At 36.3% G+C, this 18,170-nt stretch overlaps 1 protein-coding gene across 1 annotated transcript in view; it reads right to left on the reverse strand.

The window, feature by feature from the left end:
- LOC100374470 (alanine--tRNA ligase, cytoplasmic-like) overlaps positions 1–18,170 on the reverse strand; it is a 49,047-nt gene that overhangs the window by 23,685 nt on the left and 7,192 nt on the right. Inside the window, exon 6 of the mRNA XM_085500155.1 lies at positions 16,687–16,831. Coding sequence (XP_085356281.1) covers positions 16,687–16,831 — 145 coding nt within the window. The remainder of the gene's footprint in view (positions 1–16,686; positions 16,832–18,170) is intronic.

An 18,170-nucleotide genomic window follows, 5' to 3' on the forward strand; every position in this document is an offset into this window, starting at 1 on the left:
GTAAAATTGTTATTATATCCGACGGTAACTCTGTACTGGCCTTGAATATATCAACGTCGTTTACTTAGTGCACTGCTTTTCTAATTACGCAAATTTGTTTACAATATTGTACCGGCTCTGAATATTTCAACTTCGTAATGTATTGCTTTCATGATAATTATTTTTTTTTACTATTGTTAGGGCACTGACTCGGGGTATTGGGTTTGTGAATATTTCAATATCACCGACTTGATAATGCGTTGCATTCGTAATAATTACGCAAACATAAACATACCATACGTCAAATTAAATTTTACTATAATATAATAAACTCTGGGCAGCGCACTTCGATCGCATTATTCACGTACATTTTGACTGAACTCTAATAACCACGCGTTTGAATTACGTGCGGCATTGGGCAATGACCTCCAGAGTTCATGCACTGATATTTAAATTCGGGCCACCCAGCTTGACGCAAATCAATATAGTTACTTGTCATTTGTTCAAAAAATCGTTCAACTCTCACAAATACCATGAACGCGAAGAGTTAACTGGGGGTTAAATGAAAGGGAACGTCTTTTTTGGACAAAAACACGTCAGTACAAAATTATGTGTGCAAGGTTAGATTTATAGAACGTACATGACCGCTTAACTTTGTGTTTTTTACCGAATCCGATATAATGAAAATGTGACACGAGGTCAATCACCCGACCAATCAAAAACGTCAATTTACGCACCATAGGGCGGTTTACTTAAATGACGTCATAGAATAAAATCATTTTCTAAAATGGCGGACACATGGTCGGTGCAACCCTGTGGACCAGCGACGAAAAGCCCTGTACTAAGCTTTCCATCACGGTAATTCGTAATCGATGTGCTGACCGATGGATATTTATCGACTAAGTAATAATCTTGCCCAAGATCATCTGCGATTGCGGCTACACCAAGTACTGATAACATAAAAACTCAAACAAAATGTATATTTTTAATGTCTTCATGCAATATATTCTGAGTTATCCACTTTATTCTGGCCCGCGAATTAATATGATACAATTTTAAACATGTTTTAGAACGCCGCGAATTAAAAGGATACATTTAAAAATTAGCGTTCGAAAATAAAATGGGTGCGCGAATTAATAGGGACCGCGAATTAATCGAGTTTTTACGGTAATGTATGTATTGATGTACAAGGTGGTCAAAACAGGACACTGAACATTGCTGATCAAAAAGGCGCATTTTACAATCGAAAAAGATTCTTAGGCAATGTACATTGTATAAATATTTCTTTTCTGCTCATCTACTTCTGTAGTAAAATGGCAATTCCAGTCCCAAGAGATAGCTTACCAGAACTTATTACGCAACTCAAGCAATGGACACCAGACTGCTTCGCACAGTATTGGGTTATCAAAAATAGTGTTTCAACACAGAACAAATGGCCAATTATTGACGTGTTTATCGATACTGAAGATGTTCAGCAATGTACAAGCGTTGTAATTGAGATGATGGATTTTCGTCACCCACCAATGACGAGAGAATACTTTGCTTTCTCTAAAGACAATGAGAGACTTAAAACAATGTTGAGATCTGACGGACTCATTGACTGGGAACAAAAAAAGGTGTTTTTCAATGCTGTACCATATTACAATCGAGATGTTGTCATGGAAACGTGCGCTGCACAGGGCTTCCAGAAGTTATACCGCTATGATGGAGTTACAATGATTCTTGTAACCAGTCATAAAACTAAGAAGTTTGCACAATCACCCCGTCTACCAGATGGTTTTACAATCGGCCACCTATCTCCAGAGCATGCAGCATTGCTGGAAGAACGGTGGATCCACCCTCAATCTCCTACGCCAGTTTTTGCAAAAAGGCTGAAATACTGTCCTTCTTTGGCAGTTTTTGATAAACACCATAAACCAATTACATGGGTTCTAGAGAAAGAGTTTGGCGATATTGGAAACGGTTACTGTGAACCAGCCTACCGAAAGATGGGATTCTTAAAAATAGTTGTAACAAAGTTGCAATTGCAAATTGCTGAACGTAATGATGTTCCTTTTGCCTGGGTTCCAGCTGAGGCGCAGAAGAACCAAAAAAACAAACGTGGATACAAGATATGTGAAGACCTTGTAACATCTTGGTTGATGTTTGAGAAAACAAAAGCCAATTTTTAAAAAACCAAAGAACAAGCAATACGGTAAAGGACTTATTTTAAACACAAGTTGGACAGAAGATAGAGGTGCACATGGCCACCAGTCGGCCATTTTGAATCTGATCTGAAATCTGAAAACAAAATGACATGCATCAAGGTTCCATAATGTTCAATATTGATTGTTTCAATAAAATCTGTCAATTCACAACTAAGATCTGGTTTGAGAATCATAAAAATCCTTGATTTTGATTCATTTTTAAGAATAAAATGGCTGCCATTCAGCCAGACGAGTATATATGCATTTGTGCAAGGTATAAAGTTTAAATGAATGTTTGATTGGTCCAGGCAAGTCAGAAATATGTCCCAACATACAGCATTTGTTGCAAAAAATAAATAAATGAATGCATTAGGGTCCCACTCTGTTCAATGTATGTACCAAACACGACTATGATCGGGTTAAGGAATGGCAGAAATGCTTGATTTTGATGCGTTTTAAATATCATAGCTGCAATTTGACCATCTTGAATAAGACAGTCATGTATATATGTGTTGCATGATATATTTATACAAGCGACCTTGCAGTTGGTAGAGCTCCACTGTGACAATTGCAGAGAGCAGTGGCAGCAATAATCACATTATCCAGATATCTCCAAAATGTGACACATGACCTTGACCTTTCACTGAAAGACCTTGATGGAGGAGTGCCCTCCTGCAACAAACATCCAACATGTGACCTTGAGCTGACCCTGACCTGGGACCCTGAGATGACCCTGACCCGACCTTGAAGATTTTCAGGTGTTTTGGTCCCTCCAACCCTCACTCAAATCACCCATATAAAATCAGCAAACATATAAACCTTGAAATGACCTTGACCTGAACTTGAGAATTTCTGGAAAACATTGGCCCATCCAGTTTATTTTCCAAGACAATGTGTACTGAGAAAGCCTAGCTTCCAACTGATAAAGTTGTCTACTGGAGTCCATGCATTATACATAGCCCATATATAACGTATGGGAGGTGAAAAAATCCAAAAATATAATAACAAAACATAGTTGAACTCTGGTGACCTTGCCCTTTGTTATATAATATTATTCCCTTTATCATAGTTTGTTTCAATATAAATATGCATTGTCATAATTAATTTTCAATACAAACAAGTTTTGGGGTTGAACCAACAGTGGGGAATCAGTCTACCGAATATCCTTGATAGATGTAAATATCTTACAAAAACATTGGTGCCTAATTTGTTTAATTATTTTAAGGGACATATTTTCCAGCTTTATTCAAAGTAATTCAGATATTTTAGTATAAAAACAAATGCCTCATCGCAAGTGCTCATTTAGACGTGAATAGATTCATAAAACATGCAAGATAGCAGAAAATCTTAGCTGGCTTTTGTCCAAGTATTTTGTACAGGTGTATGTCAAAAATTAATGATTCACTGAGACAAATATGAACTGCCTTATTATATTCATTGTGGTATTATATGAAAAGTAAAAAAAAAAACCTCTATGAATAGCTATCATGTTGCAAGCTCTGCTTTGTATGCAAATCAACTTAAATAGATAGTTGGTGTCCAGAGGAGAGAGAAGTCAACAGTACTGTTGCCTCGTAAGAATCTACATCTTCAAACACTGCAATCTTTGTTTTTGAAGTGTGTTTTTAAATTAGTATTATAAAAACTATCAGTCTGTTCTAATAGCTGAAACAAATTCCTGTGAATTTTCATTTGTCGAATGAACTGTTTGTCAAATACAGAATACATATATTTTAGTACAATTTTCTTTTCAAAATGTGGATGCAACGTTTTGCTTTTTATGTATTGTTTTTGATTTGATAACTTTGAACTAAACAAATTTTCTATTAGCTTCAGATCTTGATCAAAGTTTGGCACCCAGTTCATAGGAGTGCTTATATTGATTTTCCGACATCTTGTTTTCTGTAAAGATTTTATTGGTAGGTTTGCAAATGTGTATCAGACTGAGCAAAAAATCTCTCCATGAGTTGGTTTTGAAACCCAATATAGTATTCCCATGGGATTTGGAAGATACATTACCAACGATATTATTACAAGATAAATGATTTGCTTCATTGAACACATACAACAATGCATATTTCCACTGAGATCAGTGACCCTTGATGCGTATCACCAGTGATCAGTCAAGTAGAAACAGTCAAAATATTTTATCAGATTTTCTCAATTTTTGCATGATATTTTCATACAAGAGATCTGTTGTTCAAAATCAGGGAAGACTTTATACTGTTGAATAAGGTGACCAAGTTTGATGAAGTTTGGAATAGAATTAGTAAAGTTATTATGCACACAATAACAATTATTAACGACAACAACGATGATGACAAAGACGACAATGCCGGACAAATTGTTTCCCTTAATATACCTTTCCCTTCCATCTTTGATGGTACGGGCAAGGTAATAAAATCATAAGTTTCACAAAAATGGAGATATCTTCACCAAATGAACAAACTTGAGAGAGAACCAGTCATTAGTCATTGTGTCTACATTATGAATTTCAAAGCAATGTGACAGGTGGTTTCAGAGAAAAAGTCGAAAACACACAAAAATGAGCAAAACAAATTTTATAAAATGCACTAAAAATAGACACTTGCATATGGTGCCATGAAAACAATAAGTCTGGGTGTAATCCATGTCAACATTTATGCAAAATTTCAAAGCAATCTGACAAGCGGGGTCGTGGTCGATATATGTTGCAGTGACATCATGAGCTTTGAGGTATAACACCTACTCTTCTATAATACTCAACAGAGACGACAACATTATTACCACGCTCGATGGTCGCAAGGCCGGTAAGGCATAATAACATAATGATTTATAATTTCCAGTGCGACTAAAAAAGAACACATCAGACTAAGAACTAAGTAGCTTAAATAGCTTTGGTATGGCTATCTGTGAGTTGCATGATGTATGGATATCGTCGCTGTATTGTCTCGACATCCAAATCAACATAGCTTCCACTGTGCGTAGCAACATTTATTCTTGGGACGGGCATTTTCACCACCTGGCAACCATTATGGTGAAAACAAAGGCCAAAAACTCTCATAAAACAGTACTTTGGGATGGTTGTTGACACACAAAATTACCCCTGCATATGCAACATATTTAAATTTGGTTCTTTAGGATTACTTCAAAATTAAGTTTGTGCTGTTTTCTCAATTTTAGCTATTTTCAACAGCTTTTCGTTTCACAGCAGCTCGCGCAGAGTGGTGCGCATCTTGTGACTTAGCTCCGCTCGAGAAATTTGATAGCTTGGCCAAGCGCGTTGAAGAAAGAAGCAATATGATTGGCCGTTGGTAAACTGATTCTAAACTTTGAGGGCATTGTCACATACACATACATGTAGTCCTAACGAAATACTTCAAGGTGATAGTGGAGCGCTTTGCCGGAACATTCAAGATGAGCCAGTTGGGAGACGATAATCTTTCACGATCAAAGACAAGGCCTTAAACTGTATACCGGTAATATTTCATCTAAAACTTTCAAAATTTTAGGTTACATATCTGCATGTCAATTTTCAACGGGACAAAAAAATAGACAAGTTTGAATGAACTACTGTATGGTCCACACCAGAATTGTAGTCATTTCAAGTAATTTATAAATGCTTATTTTTTTTTGTGCAACATTTTACGATTTTTTGACTGATATGAAAATATTCTGGCAAAATAAAATTTAATTAAACACACTGCTTTGTCTGCAAGATTGTTGACAATTCTAATATCAGGCGACGCGATTGAAACGGATCTAATCTGGCTCTAACAAATATTTAAATAAGCAACCTGATGGTTGAAATAGCTCCGCTGGTTTAGCATCAAATAGAGGTTTTTATAAGGTAAATATATATTAAGTTTTTAAACCAATTGGAGTACTCTGGTCGCAGTTTTTAAGAAGAAGTCAAAAAAAGCATTTTTTTCACCAAAAACGGCAAAAATATTTGCCAGAAACAGAGAATTGACGACATCATCAAACCAATTGAGCTGGTATGTTTCAAGGAGAAGATGGAAATGTAATTTTTGACGAACGGACAACACTGACAATCAACTATATGACCAGCTTTGCTCTGTCAGCTGTAATGTAAAATTAAATTATGCCAAAGTATCCAACGCTGCAGGTATTTATTGTACAGCAAGGTATCAAGTTGTTCTTATACATTGGTAGTACAAAGTTCAATAATCTTATTAAATCATGTAAATAAGAACGGTACAAGGTCCGGGCAGTGTAGAGTTGATAGTGAATGGTAGATGTTAGTGTAGCTCTCACAAAATACTACTGATCACAGGTATGTATACCATAAATACTCTAAATTATGCATCATTTTTTGAACATTTCAATTTTTCTGGTGCCTTTTCTTGGTTTTTTGTAGACACTGGTCCTATAGAGTGAATGGATATACTGTAAAATGACTAATTTTCGCTGGGTTCAAATTTCGCTGATTTACCATTTCGGGCATATTCAGTGGGATTTAAATTCACGGTTTTATCATTTAGATAATGTGTTCTATGCTAAATCTTACATATTCACTGGGTTTTAATTTAGCGCATTTTCCAGTCAGCCAAATAAGCAAAATTAAAACCCAGTGAATAATTAATCCTTTTACAGTACTTATTTCAACCATGAGATGTTATCACTATAAAAAGGGTTAAATCTTTCTTTTATCCTTCAGTTTATCTTTCGAAAACTACGAATTTCTTGATTAAAAAAAAAAAAGTTTTCCCCCCAAATCAATGCCAAAAGATTGTACTGCATAATCAGTAAATCTCTTCCGTCTTTTCCCTTCAGTGAGGTCACACTGAACCCTCATTGATTTAAGGTAGCGGGACTATTATTTGCACACTTGTTTTCATCTTCTAATTGTGACTAAATGACTACAAATAGACCCGGGAAAGTATATATTTTTAGAATCGCCGGACTTCAAGCTTTTCACAAGTGTATTTTGCATGCCCGTATCTGCAATCTACGACGCGTTACTCAATCAAAGGTGAAAAATTACTTTTTCGGTAAAAAAAATAATTACGCATTTATGCTGGCGATAAGAAGTATTTTTTTCACTTTTCCTAGTTGTTCAATAGTCTGGTAAATTGAATGTGTCTGGTTAGTTTTATTCAAGCAACGCGTTTTAAAAAATAGTGTCCTGAATTTCAATTACTGTTTTACCGGTAGTCGCATTGCCCCCAACTCAAACCACAACTCGTTTGTAAATAATCGATGAAATAGTTTGTCTGGACACATTCAAGTTCCTCTCATTGTCACCTTAAAGCTGTGAAAATTTGGTGTTAATCCGACGACAATAAGTATACGTTATTTTTTGTTAAAGACCTTGTATTTTGAAAAACATAAACTCCTAGAAAACGTCCATAAAGTAACAGCAAAGATTTTCAAGCTTGTTTATCGACACAATCAATTTGTTTTCCCATCAAGGTCTGTTTTAACATGTGCAGGGGCATCCACATGTGTAAGGCTATTGGAAACCAAAAAAATAAAAGAATGGGATAGCTATAATTGGATAAATTCGGCATATGAAAACACCAAAATCAATGATTTTTTTTTCAGTGGCTGTGTGACCTTGTGTCTGACACATTCATATGCAAATGACTAATCTGTGAAACAAACAGGGGCGGAGACAAACCACTCAAATGTTTGGAAACACTCATTGTGTGTCAGATAGCTACTGATAACACATCCTAACATTGCTTTGTCTTGAGTTTATCTTTGAAACTTATAGGCACACAGATTAAACCTGTGTTGTTGATTTTGGAAAACACTACTGAGGCTGCCTTGCTTCCCTTCAGAAAATCTATATTTTAACCAACTTACATGACATTCTATGTTATATTGACTTTATCATATGAAAGTTTATGGTGCATTTCATCAATTAATAAATAAATGTGAAAATCGTAATTTTCAACACAAATAATAGTCTCGCTACCTTAAATGATCTACAGGTCTTTTCCATTTAGTGAGGTCACCGAACCCTTTAAATGATCTACGGTTATTTCAACACGTTGGTACCATCCGGCATCCACCATCCATTGTGATTCATTAACTATTATGTCAACTAACATGGCGGATACTGTATCGCATCAAGCATTTGCATGCAATTAAAATAGTTTGCTTATGATGAAACTAAGTTAAATTTTACCTGTATTTATGAATATGCATAATTAATTTTTAATCATAATTAATTTTGAATACAAACAAGTTTTTGGATTGAAACAACAGTGGGTAAGCAGTCTACCAAAAGCCCTTGATTGATGTAAATATCTTACAAAAACATTGGTGCCTAATTTTTGAGGACATAATTTCCAGTTGGCTGAACAGTTAGAAAAATTGTAGTTGTATGCATTGTTTTATTCATTTATAGCAGAATATATGTAAGGGGTTATAATACACGACACAATGGTGCCAAAATATCTTTTTACAAGGAAATTATTATTCATATCCTGTGGGGGGGGGGGTTAATTCACATCACATATTGAGAGCAGAAAATCTGTTAGCGGGGAGGGATATAATTCATATTGGGAACAGAATAACTACACCTATTGGGGACATACAATTAGCATATCACTGTGTGAGGGGGTAGAATTCAGGCACATATTGCAGGCTGAATAACTCTTTGAGGGAAGGGGGGTTTAATTCAGGGCAGACTATATCTTTATGTTTCTCTCTATTAAAAGAAATCAACAGGCCTGGACTACAATGTGAATGACATTTTGGTATACTTTTTGATATATTCGCTTCAAGATTTACATACTAACTATACGTGTACGCTTTTCAGATAAGTTAGATAAACTGCTAATGTCAGTGACAAATCACTTAAAACAGTACTAAATATACCAACATGTCATGAACTCTTAACCATGTCTTATAGACATTCTTCTCAAAAACATGCCATTATTCCTGCACAAACTGTCACATAGTACCGTTAAAGTCCTAATATAAACCGCATACGTAATAGTAACCGCACCCCCAATTCCGGCTTCGGGGTTGAAGAGTTCTTAACAAAAATTGAAAACTTGAAAAGTACCTATTACTAACCGCGCCCCCAATTCAACAAGACCGTGACTGACTTCATTGTTTCAACCAGCTGGTCCAAAACGGCATTGTTCCTAATCCTATTCATTTGTTTCGACAACGTGCCTAAAAATAGTCACACCTATTTATTGTTCAGCGGTGCATGTCAGACACGCAATGAAACTGCTTTTGTTCTGGCGGCAACCTCTGTCAATACTCTTTCTGAATACGTCTGTGTTTCGTAAGTTTTCGACAATGAGCTGTTATCACCGTAAAAGTGTTAAATTCTTCTTCAATGCACAGTTTATCTTTCGAAAACAAATAATTTCTTGATTTAAAAAAAAAAATCATGCCGTTTTCCCATGGAAATCAAAGCCAAGAGATCGCACTATATTATCGGTAAATCTCTTCCGTGTTCACCATGAGGTCGCTGAACTTTCATTAACATATTTAAACGAGCTATGTAATTTAGACACGTGGGCACCATCCAGCATTTTGATTGGTTAATTAGCGACATGACCTATTCGGCCAATAAAACGTCACGAGTGCATTCAAAAACATGGCGGATATCGTATCGACCGTTTACATGTGACTGAAATCACTCGTTTACGGTGAAACTAAGTTTAATTTTACTTGCATTTCATAACAATTCAACGGATTTATTTTTTGTGCGTTATTGTAATCACTACTGAATAATAATCACCAATTTAAACACTTCGAAAACAAGTAAGTTATTCACTTGTGAACCACAGCATGGCGCTACCGTTCCGTGATCATTTGCTACTAAAGCAGTGCATTTGTGTTTGTTTTTATTTGAAACTTCTGTTAGAATATACTTTTCGTTACCAAGAAAATTAAAAAAAATCAATGCATATTACATTAAATATACTGAGTATTTTGGATGTGGTCAATTGAGTTGCCAATAACTTGCGTGTCGGACTATACCATTTAGGTGTGGGGGAGGTGGCTGCGGGATAGTTAGCATGATGTGGTTGATTGACAGGTCAACTAGTTAGCATGATGTGGTTGAGTGACAGGCCAATTAGTAACATGCTGTCTTTGTTTTATTTTACAGGCTGCTTTTAGGTTTAAAAATAAAGATCAGAGATAGGCTGCTTCTAGGTTTAAAAATAAAGATCAGAGATAGGCTGCTTTTAGGTTTAAAAATAAAGATCAGAGATAGGAAATAATAACTGAAGCCTAAGGAAAGCAGTAGTGGTACACAAACACATATTTAACTATTTAACTTACACAATTTAATTCAGAGGGAAACCGAAGCCCAAGGAAAGCAGTTGTGGTACACAAACACGCATCTGAAAAAAGTCGAATTCCCAGGGCGACAGTAGTGGACGCAGACTTACAAAAAGCCCGCCATTTTATGTTAATTACCAACGACAAAAGATCACGAGACGCGATCAGTGAAACCTATGAAAAGCAGTAGTGGTACACAAACACACATCTAACTTACACAATGTAGAGGGAAACAATTCGTTGGTGTTATTATCTCACCATAAGAGAAAAAAAGTCGAATATCTAGGACGACAGTGGTGGTCGCAGACTTACAAAAAGCACGCCATTTTATGTTAATTACCAACGACAAAGGATCACTTGCGGGTCACAGGACGCGGTCACTGACCTCTACCGGATGTCATCAATACGCAACACACAACATAAGAAATGGAAATATAAATAAACTCAATGCATATGCATGTATAAAAACCAAGATGTAAGATGAATCAAAAACACTTTTCTAGTATCTTTGGGTAAATGTACAATTCCTCGATTGTGGCTCACCAAACGTAGTCAGAGATGAATGAGCCCGTCATTTTAACGCCATAAGTAGTGTGAAATTAAGTGCGAAGCAGGGCGCTGGGCGGCAAGCAAGCATTGTTTGAGGTGTTATGTTCTTTGTTGGAGGTGTTGCATTCTTTGTTACATTCATTTTTTTTTCAATCATACCGAAAAGGCAAGTTATTTTCACGGAAAAATTCCGCCAAAGACATTAATAAACAAGTGCAAGCATCAAAGCTGAAGAGAATGAACGGAGTGTCGAAAAGCATGTTGCCTGGGTATTTGGACGAGTTCATGTGGAGGGAGCGGTATGGAAGAACTGACGACGAGGCAGTCACGAACATTTTACGCCATATTTCGGAACAGTACCCCCTAAATTAAAACCAAATTCGATACGGCGTTCTAAATTAAAACCATTCCGATACGGCGTTCTAAATTAAAACCATTTCGGTACGGCGTTCTAAATTAAAACCATTTCGATACGGCGTTCTAAATTAAAACCAAATTCGATACGGCGTTCTAAATTAAAACCATTTCGATACGGCGTTCTAAATTAAAACCATTTCGATATGGCGTTCTAAATTAAAACCATTTCGATACGGCGTTCTAAACTAAAACCATTTCGATACGGCGTTCTAAATTAAAACCATTTCGATACGGCGTTCTAAATTAAAACCATTTCGATACGGCATTCTAAACTAAAACCATTTCGGTACGGCATTCTAAATTAAAACCATTTCGATACGGCATTCTAAACTAAAACCATTTCGGTACGGCATTCTAAATTAAAACCATTTCGATACGGCATTCTAAACTAAAACCATTTCGGTATGGCATTTAAAAAAAAAAAAAACCCAAACAAAACGGCCCTTTTCAGGGCCAATACATCCTCCAAGAAGGGATATACCGTAAAAAAAATGACACATAATCACACACATTATTTGTCTCAATAAACATATTTTTTTTGCAAGCGTTTGCCCTGAAAGAGAGATAAAAGTAAATGATTAGTACTTGAGTAAGTGTGAACAGCAGTGATTAACGCAAGCTAGCTCCTCCCCTTCTTTGAACACTCAACCACCCATTCCCGCAGCCACCTCCCCCCACACCTAAATGGTATAGTCCGACACGCAAGTTATTGGCAACTCAATTGACCATGTCCAGTATTTTTTTATCATGTGTACAGTTTTTTTGATTGACTGTAATTTTTCAACATTTCGTAACGCCTATTTTAGAACCAAAGTAAGGCCTTTCACTCTTCCCTGACGCCTATTCAAGAGATTGTACGGTGTATTGTTTGTTTTGTGCAAGTGTTGTGGGCAAAAAATGACCACGCCCATTTAGTGATTGCAATATGTACGTAATAGAAACCGCACCCCGAACTTGAGCTTTTGATCCCAATTTTCAAATTGATACATTGTAATAAACCGCGGTTTATATTAGGACTTTAACGGTACAAATATATATATCAGTGTTGAACAAAAATATCGAAACATTAATAGTCCGAGAATTTAGTTTTCTTTCTTGTTATAGTTCTGTAACCATACAAATATATGATATATATTGATACAGTGACCACTCGCTAAGTCACGTCTGAGTAAGTCGGGATTACGGCTAAGTCGCGGGTAGTTGGATGGCTCCTAAAAATTCAAATTTTTCACGAAGCCCCTCAATAAGTCGCGACCCCTGATAAGTTGCGCTTTTTGCTTGGATCCCGACACCTGCGACTTAGCGAGGGGTGACTGTATAAATATTATGCAAATAAGCGTGAAAGTGGTGCTGTCCAGTTTAAGTATGTTAGTTAATAGGGCATATGTGATGTTAATTTTTCAAGATCATTCATGTTAATTTGAAAGAACCTCAAAAAATAAAAACAAGTAAATAATTATGCAAATTAGGTAGTTAATACAGATTTCAACAAAATCTGATGGCATACAAAGTAAATTAAGAGGCTCCCATTACAGCCGTTCTGAGAATTATTCAGACTTGCAACTTTGCAAAACACTTTGGTCTTTGCCCAATCTGGACTTGTTGGCGCCACTTGATTGACGGGCGCGTGGTTTTGAATTACTATTTCATAGGGGTCGTCGGCATGTTGAATTGCAAGTATTATCTAGCGTGCGTATACAACAACCATTCTTTATTTTTTATATTTATATTGTAATTATTTTCAGTAATTTTAAAAATTGCAAGTTGGGTGTTGCTTAAATTTGTCCATTAAACCGTTATAATCAAGTTTTCTGTTCGTTTATCCCTGACGTGCTCTCCCACCTCAGTATGAAATCTGGATTTGATACATAATGCACCAGTAATGTAAAAACAACTTTTAGTTTGGCTCAAAACTGTCACGAAACTGCAGTGCATCCACTGCTAAGAAACTTTACTTTGAGCCTTCCCACCAACGACGAGTTCATTAATACCTGGGGTTACTCAACACTCGGGAGTTGTTTTGTAAATTTCGCTATGTCAGGTGGACTCAGATGGTTATAACAATTTAAAATAACATTTTGAATGCATATACAACATATAACCTGTCAGTATATGGTAACCAACTTGTGTCGTTTTGAAAAAAACAGCGTTTTACCCGCATCTAGCAAGATAATGGAATGATCCCAATTGTGGGCGTGCCAATACAATGGCACCATCCAGTCTAGATTGGACAAAGACCCAAGTGTTTTGCAAAGTTGCAAGATATATTGCAAACTGTCCGAATAATTCCCAGAACTGCTGTAAGAGCTATGCACACAATAGTTGGAATCAAAATAATTATTTTAACATTAATTCCTTTTCCCTTGTCTCATTTCTGTAGTAAAATGGCGATTCAAGTCACAAGAGATAGCTTACCCAAGCTGATAACGCATCTAAAGAAATGGACACCAGACTGCTACGCACAGTATTGGCTTATAAAAAATAGTGTTTTAACACAGAACAAATGGCCAATTATCGACGTGTATATCGACACTGAAAACGTCCAGCAAAGTACAACCGTTGTAATTGTGATGAAGGAATATCGATACCCACCGATAACGAAAGAGTACTTTGTATTCTCTAAAGACAATGAGAGACTTAAAACACTGTTGAGATCTGACGGACTCATTGACTGGGAACAAGAAAAGGTGTTTATCAATGCTGTACCATATTACAACAGAGATGTTGTCATGGAAACGTGTGTTGCACAAGGCTTTCAGAAAGTCCCAATATTTCTTTATGAAGGAGCTACAATGCTTCTTAAAGTTGGTTATATAATCAGAGCATTGGCACAATCTCCCCTCCCTGATGGTTTCACGATGGGCCACCTGACTCCCGAGCATGCTGCAATTTTGGAGGAACGATGGTTTCACCCTCCAGCTCCTACGCCAGCGTATGCAAAACGGCTTAAGTATTGTCCTTCCTTGGCGGTTTTTGATCGAAACCATCAGCCAGTTGCATGGGTTATGGAGAAAGAGTTTGGTGATATTGGAAACAGTTACTGTGAACCAGCCTATCGAAAGATGGGATTGATTAAAATAATTTCTGCAAAGTTGATAATGCAAATAGCTGTACGCGGTGATGTCCCTTTCTGCTGGGTTTCGGCTGAAGCACAGAAGAATCAGAAAAACAAAGTTGGATACAAGATATGCGAAAATTTGATATCATATTGGCAAATGTTTGAGAAAACAAAAGCAAATCTTTAAACAAGCCATCTGTTGGCTGATATAGCTCCGCTGTTTTACAATGCATACTGTACATATAAGTATGGAAGAAGTTGGATTGAAAATCATCTTAAATTGAACAATGCAAATATTAATACAATCAGGCAGGCAGATTCCAGTAAAAAGTTGAAAATATCATGACAACTGCAATATTCACTAAAGTCAGAATTGAAAGTAATATCGTGAAATAAACCACAATGTACCCACATATATAATATTTTTTTCACTAAAAATGACAAAAACATTAACTAAAGTTAAAGAAAATTATCATTTATAGAATTATAGAAGTTATTAACATGAAATAAAACATAAGGCCACTGAAGGTGGTAACAAAGAAGTGTGATTCTCTGTTCATTGTGAGATCTTGCGTATGGCATGAAAGGTGTGGTGGACTGAACATCTGCCCCAAAAATCAACGATTTGATTTTGAACTTGAATATTGTTTTTTATAGCTCAATGTTATTTTTGAGAGGGGAACATTTCATTTATTAAGCATAGAAATATAAACAAAATATTGTGTTTGTTGAATCCCACGCGATATTTGACATCATTACAATGCTATGACCTTTGTTTTGACGTTCAAATTCACATTATATTATAGCATTAATAATTTCAGCGAATTTTATGACATCATTGTCACATACTGTACAATACTTTATTTTCGCTTGGAATTTATTTTCGCTATTTTCGCTGAAGGGATGATTCCGTGAAAATAAAATCCAGCAAATATACTTTTTTTCCTATATTTCACATTAAACTCATAAAAAATCAGTGAAAATAAATTCCATACAAAATGCCCAAAAAGCCTTTTCAGCGAAAATTAATTCCAGCGAAAGTAAAGTATTCCACAGTATTATTCCCAATAATGTATCCCATTATTGAGCATCAAGGCCCTGTACCATGCATAGGAATAGAATGTTGAGTTCGGAAAACGAATAAAAAGACGAGCATTTAATAATAAGGGAAATTATGGGGTGAAAATGATTAAAATCAAAACTGACAATGAATAACTCTGAGCTATATGAAAAATTATTATTTGTTTTTAGTTTACATGAAAAATGTCAATCCCGCCATAACAACAAACACAAATTGTCGTCTGGCCAATCCCAACTTCGCGAGAAACACCTGGTACTGACGCCCAACGCGTAAACAAACATAGCTCACCAAAGGCAAACACGATGGCCCGTTTTATCTATGGCGACGAATCCAAGTTAAACATGCTCGAAAATGCAAGAAATGAAAAAAATACTTCACAGCAGACTAAATGGGGAGTACATGTTTTCTCCCTAGTAAGGCTTGAACACAAGGGGCATGCGCTGCCAATTTTGAAGATCTTCCTGAGCTCGCTGACTTGCTGCAGAAATTTTACGCTCCAGCTCGCAAGCAAGTAGGATAGGGAGTTCCAAGTTTGTCTATTTTCTGTATACGTGTTATGTTGAAATGACCGTTGCACACTGTATTGTGCTTGCGAGTGTGAATGGGAATCGTTGCGTGAACGCTTTGACGTTACATACAGTATACAGATTACAAGGCCCATATAATGTAGACGCGATTCTGTTGAATGTTTTCGGTCGTTTCTTCCAAATTATCTTAGTTTTAACGTGTGGAAATTCACTGGCATTGCCAATGCAACAAAATAATAACAATAATGTACTCCCTGGTGGCTCATAATGAACTCAAGCACACTCCATAATGTGCTTGGCATGTTGAGCCACCGGAGAGCATATTATTGTTTAAATAGTCAATAAAAAAAAAGACTACTGGAAAGTTTGTTTTTAAATAGTCTTTTATATAAAAAGTTGATGAGGAACATGGGACGGATAATTACCTAGATGAAAAGCTCTGCACATACATGTACAATTTTTTTTTTTTTTGGAAAGCATGACATCCAATAAAAGCAGTGAACAATGTCATCTATTTACCTTCGGACACCGACAGTTGATTCCATATATGGTTATTGAATCATGGTGACCTATGAACCTAGCATAAGGTACAACATTTTCCAGTAATAACAAATCAACTTTTCCAATTACCTTGTGTATGGCATCAAAAAACGGTGTGAAAATATCAGTGTCATAATTTGACATTTTCCCCTGTAAAACCGAGATTACCCTCTCTAGTCCCATTCCACAGTCAATGTTTTTTTTCGGTAATGGTCGTATCGAGCCATCAGGCTCTCTGTTGAGAGAAAAAAAATATGGTACAATTTTCAAAATTTGCGTTTCCAAAAATTTATTTTAAAGCACGAAGGCAGAATAGTATTTTTTTTTTTAATTTAGGCCACACTGATTTAATTTTATGGATGACATCCTCTGAAGACCCCAAAACTAATGCGAGAGGACGAAAAAAAAAAAATTCGGTCAAAAAAAAAAATGCTGCTAAAACCACAGGACTACGGAGCTATTATTACGAATTTAACCACAGTGTATCAAAAAACAAAACAAGTCTTTATTTGTAGGAGGCACATGTTGATGTACACATTTCGTACTGTATTACTGTCATCACCTTTGATTTTGAAAAGGCAAGAGGATAAGGCAGATGTTAGCTTTGCCAAAGGCATACACATCAACTCAATAATAAAGAAAAACTTACTGTGTTGTATTGAAAAAAAAAAATAATTAAAAATGAACAACAAGTTTGTCAACAGCAACCTGGAAATTAACTTCTTTGACATTCAAACTACAGCTTTTAAAGTGACACTTCAGATAGACTAAGTGTAGACACAAATGCTCTAGAACTACTTCAACTATGTAACAAATTATAAGAGGCTCGATATTGAAAAAAAACACCAACAGAGAGTCAACACAAATTTGGATGCAGAAAATTATGTACATGTATCTTGATGAAAATGGGTCATATGATCAAAATATTACTGAATGTGTGTGCAAGCAAATTATCTGAATCAGAAAATGAAAAAAAAATAATAAGAAACTTTTCTTCACCCCGTAAGGGGACTTCGGCCAAGGAGCTTCTGCTGCTTTCGTTGCAGTTTTGTCGACTTCAATGCGGACAAAGCAACCGAAATGATTTGTCGCCTGACCGACTTTTAGGCCACCATACACCTCCACTCCTCTCCCATTTCTCTCATCGTTGCAGAAGAAACGCGGGACAGCCACTCTGGACATGTCAATATGTTCTTAAAGTTGTCTGGGCGAAACTCGCTTGCCGCTACCGACCTTTCGTATAGCTGTGTAAACGTCTCCCTGGCTAACGTCAATTGCGTACCAGTCTACAACAATCCTTCCGTTTCACCTCTGAACTTTTATGCTCACGCATTTTGGTGGTGTGGTCGCTATGTTGGATCATTTATGGCAAAATTTGCATGTTTTGAGGCAATCTCTTTCCCATGGGTCTTTTCGCTTTACGTAACGCGCATCTAACTGTGCGGAGTTTGGTTTTGAGGTAGTCCAAAACGAGTTTTAGGACAAGTCGGCGCTTTGCGACAATGTGAGTCGGCAAGTTCCGGACAGAAAACCGATCTGTGGAGACTCGTCGTCGGAGATTTTTTTTTTTTTTT

The sequence above is a fragment of the Saccoglossus kowalevskii genome, chromosome 6 (assembly GCF_978046115.1).
Source record: "Saccoglossus kowalevskii chromosome 6, keSacKowa6.1, whole genome shotgun sequence".
Taxonomy (NCBI): Eukaryota; Metazoa; Hemichordata; class Enteropneusta; family Harrimaniidae; genus Saccoglossus; species Saccoglossus kowalevskii.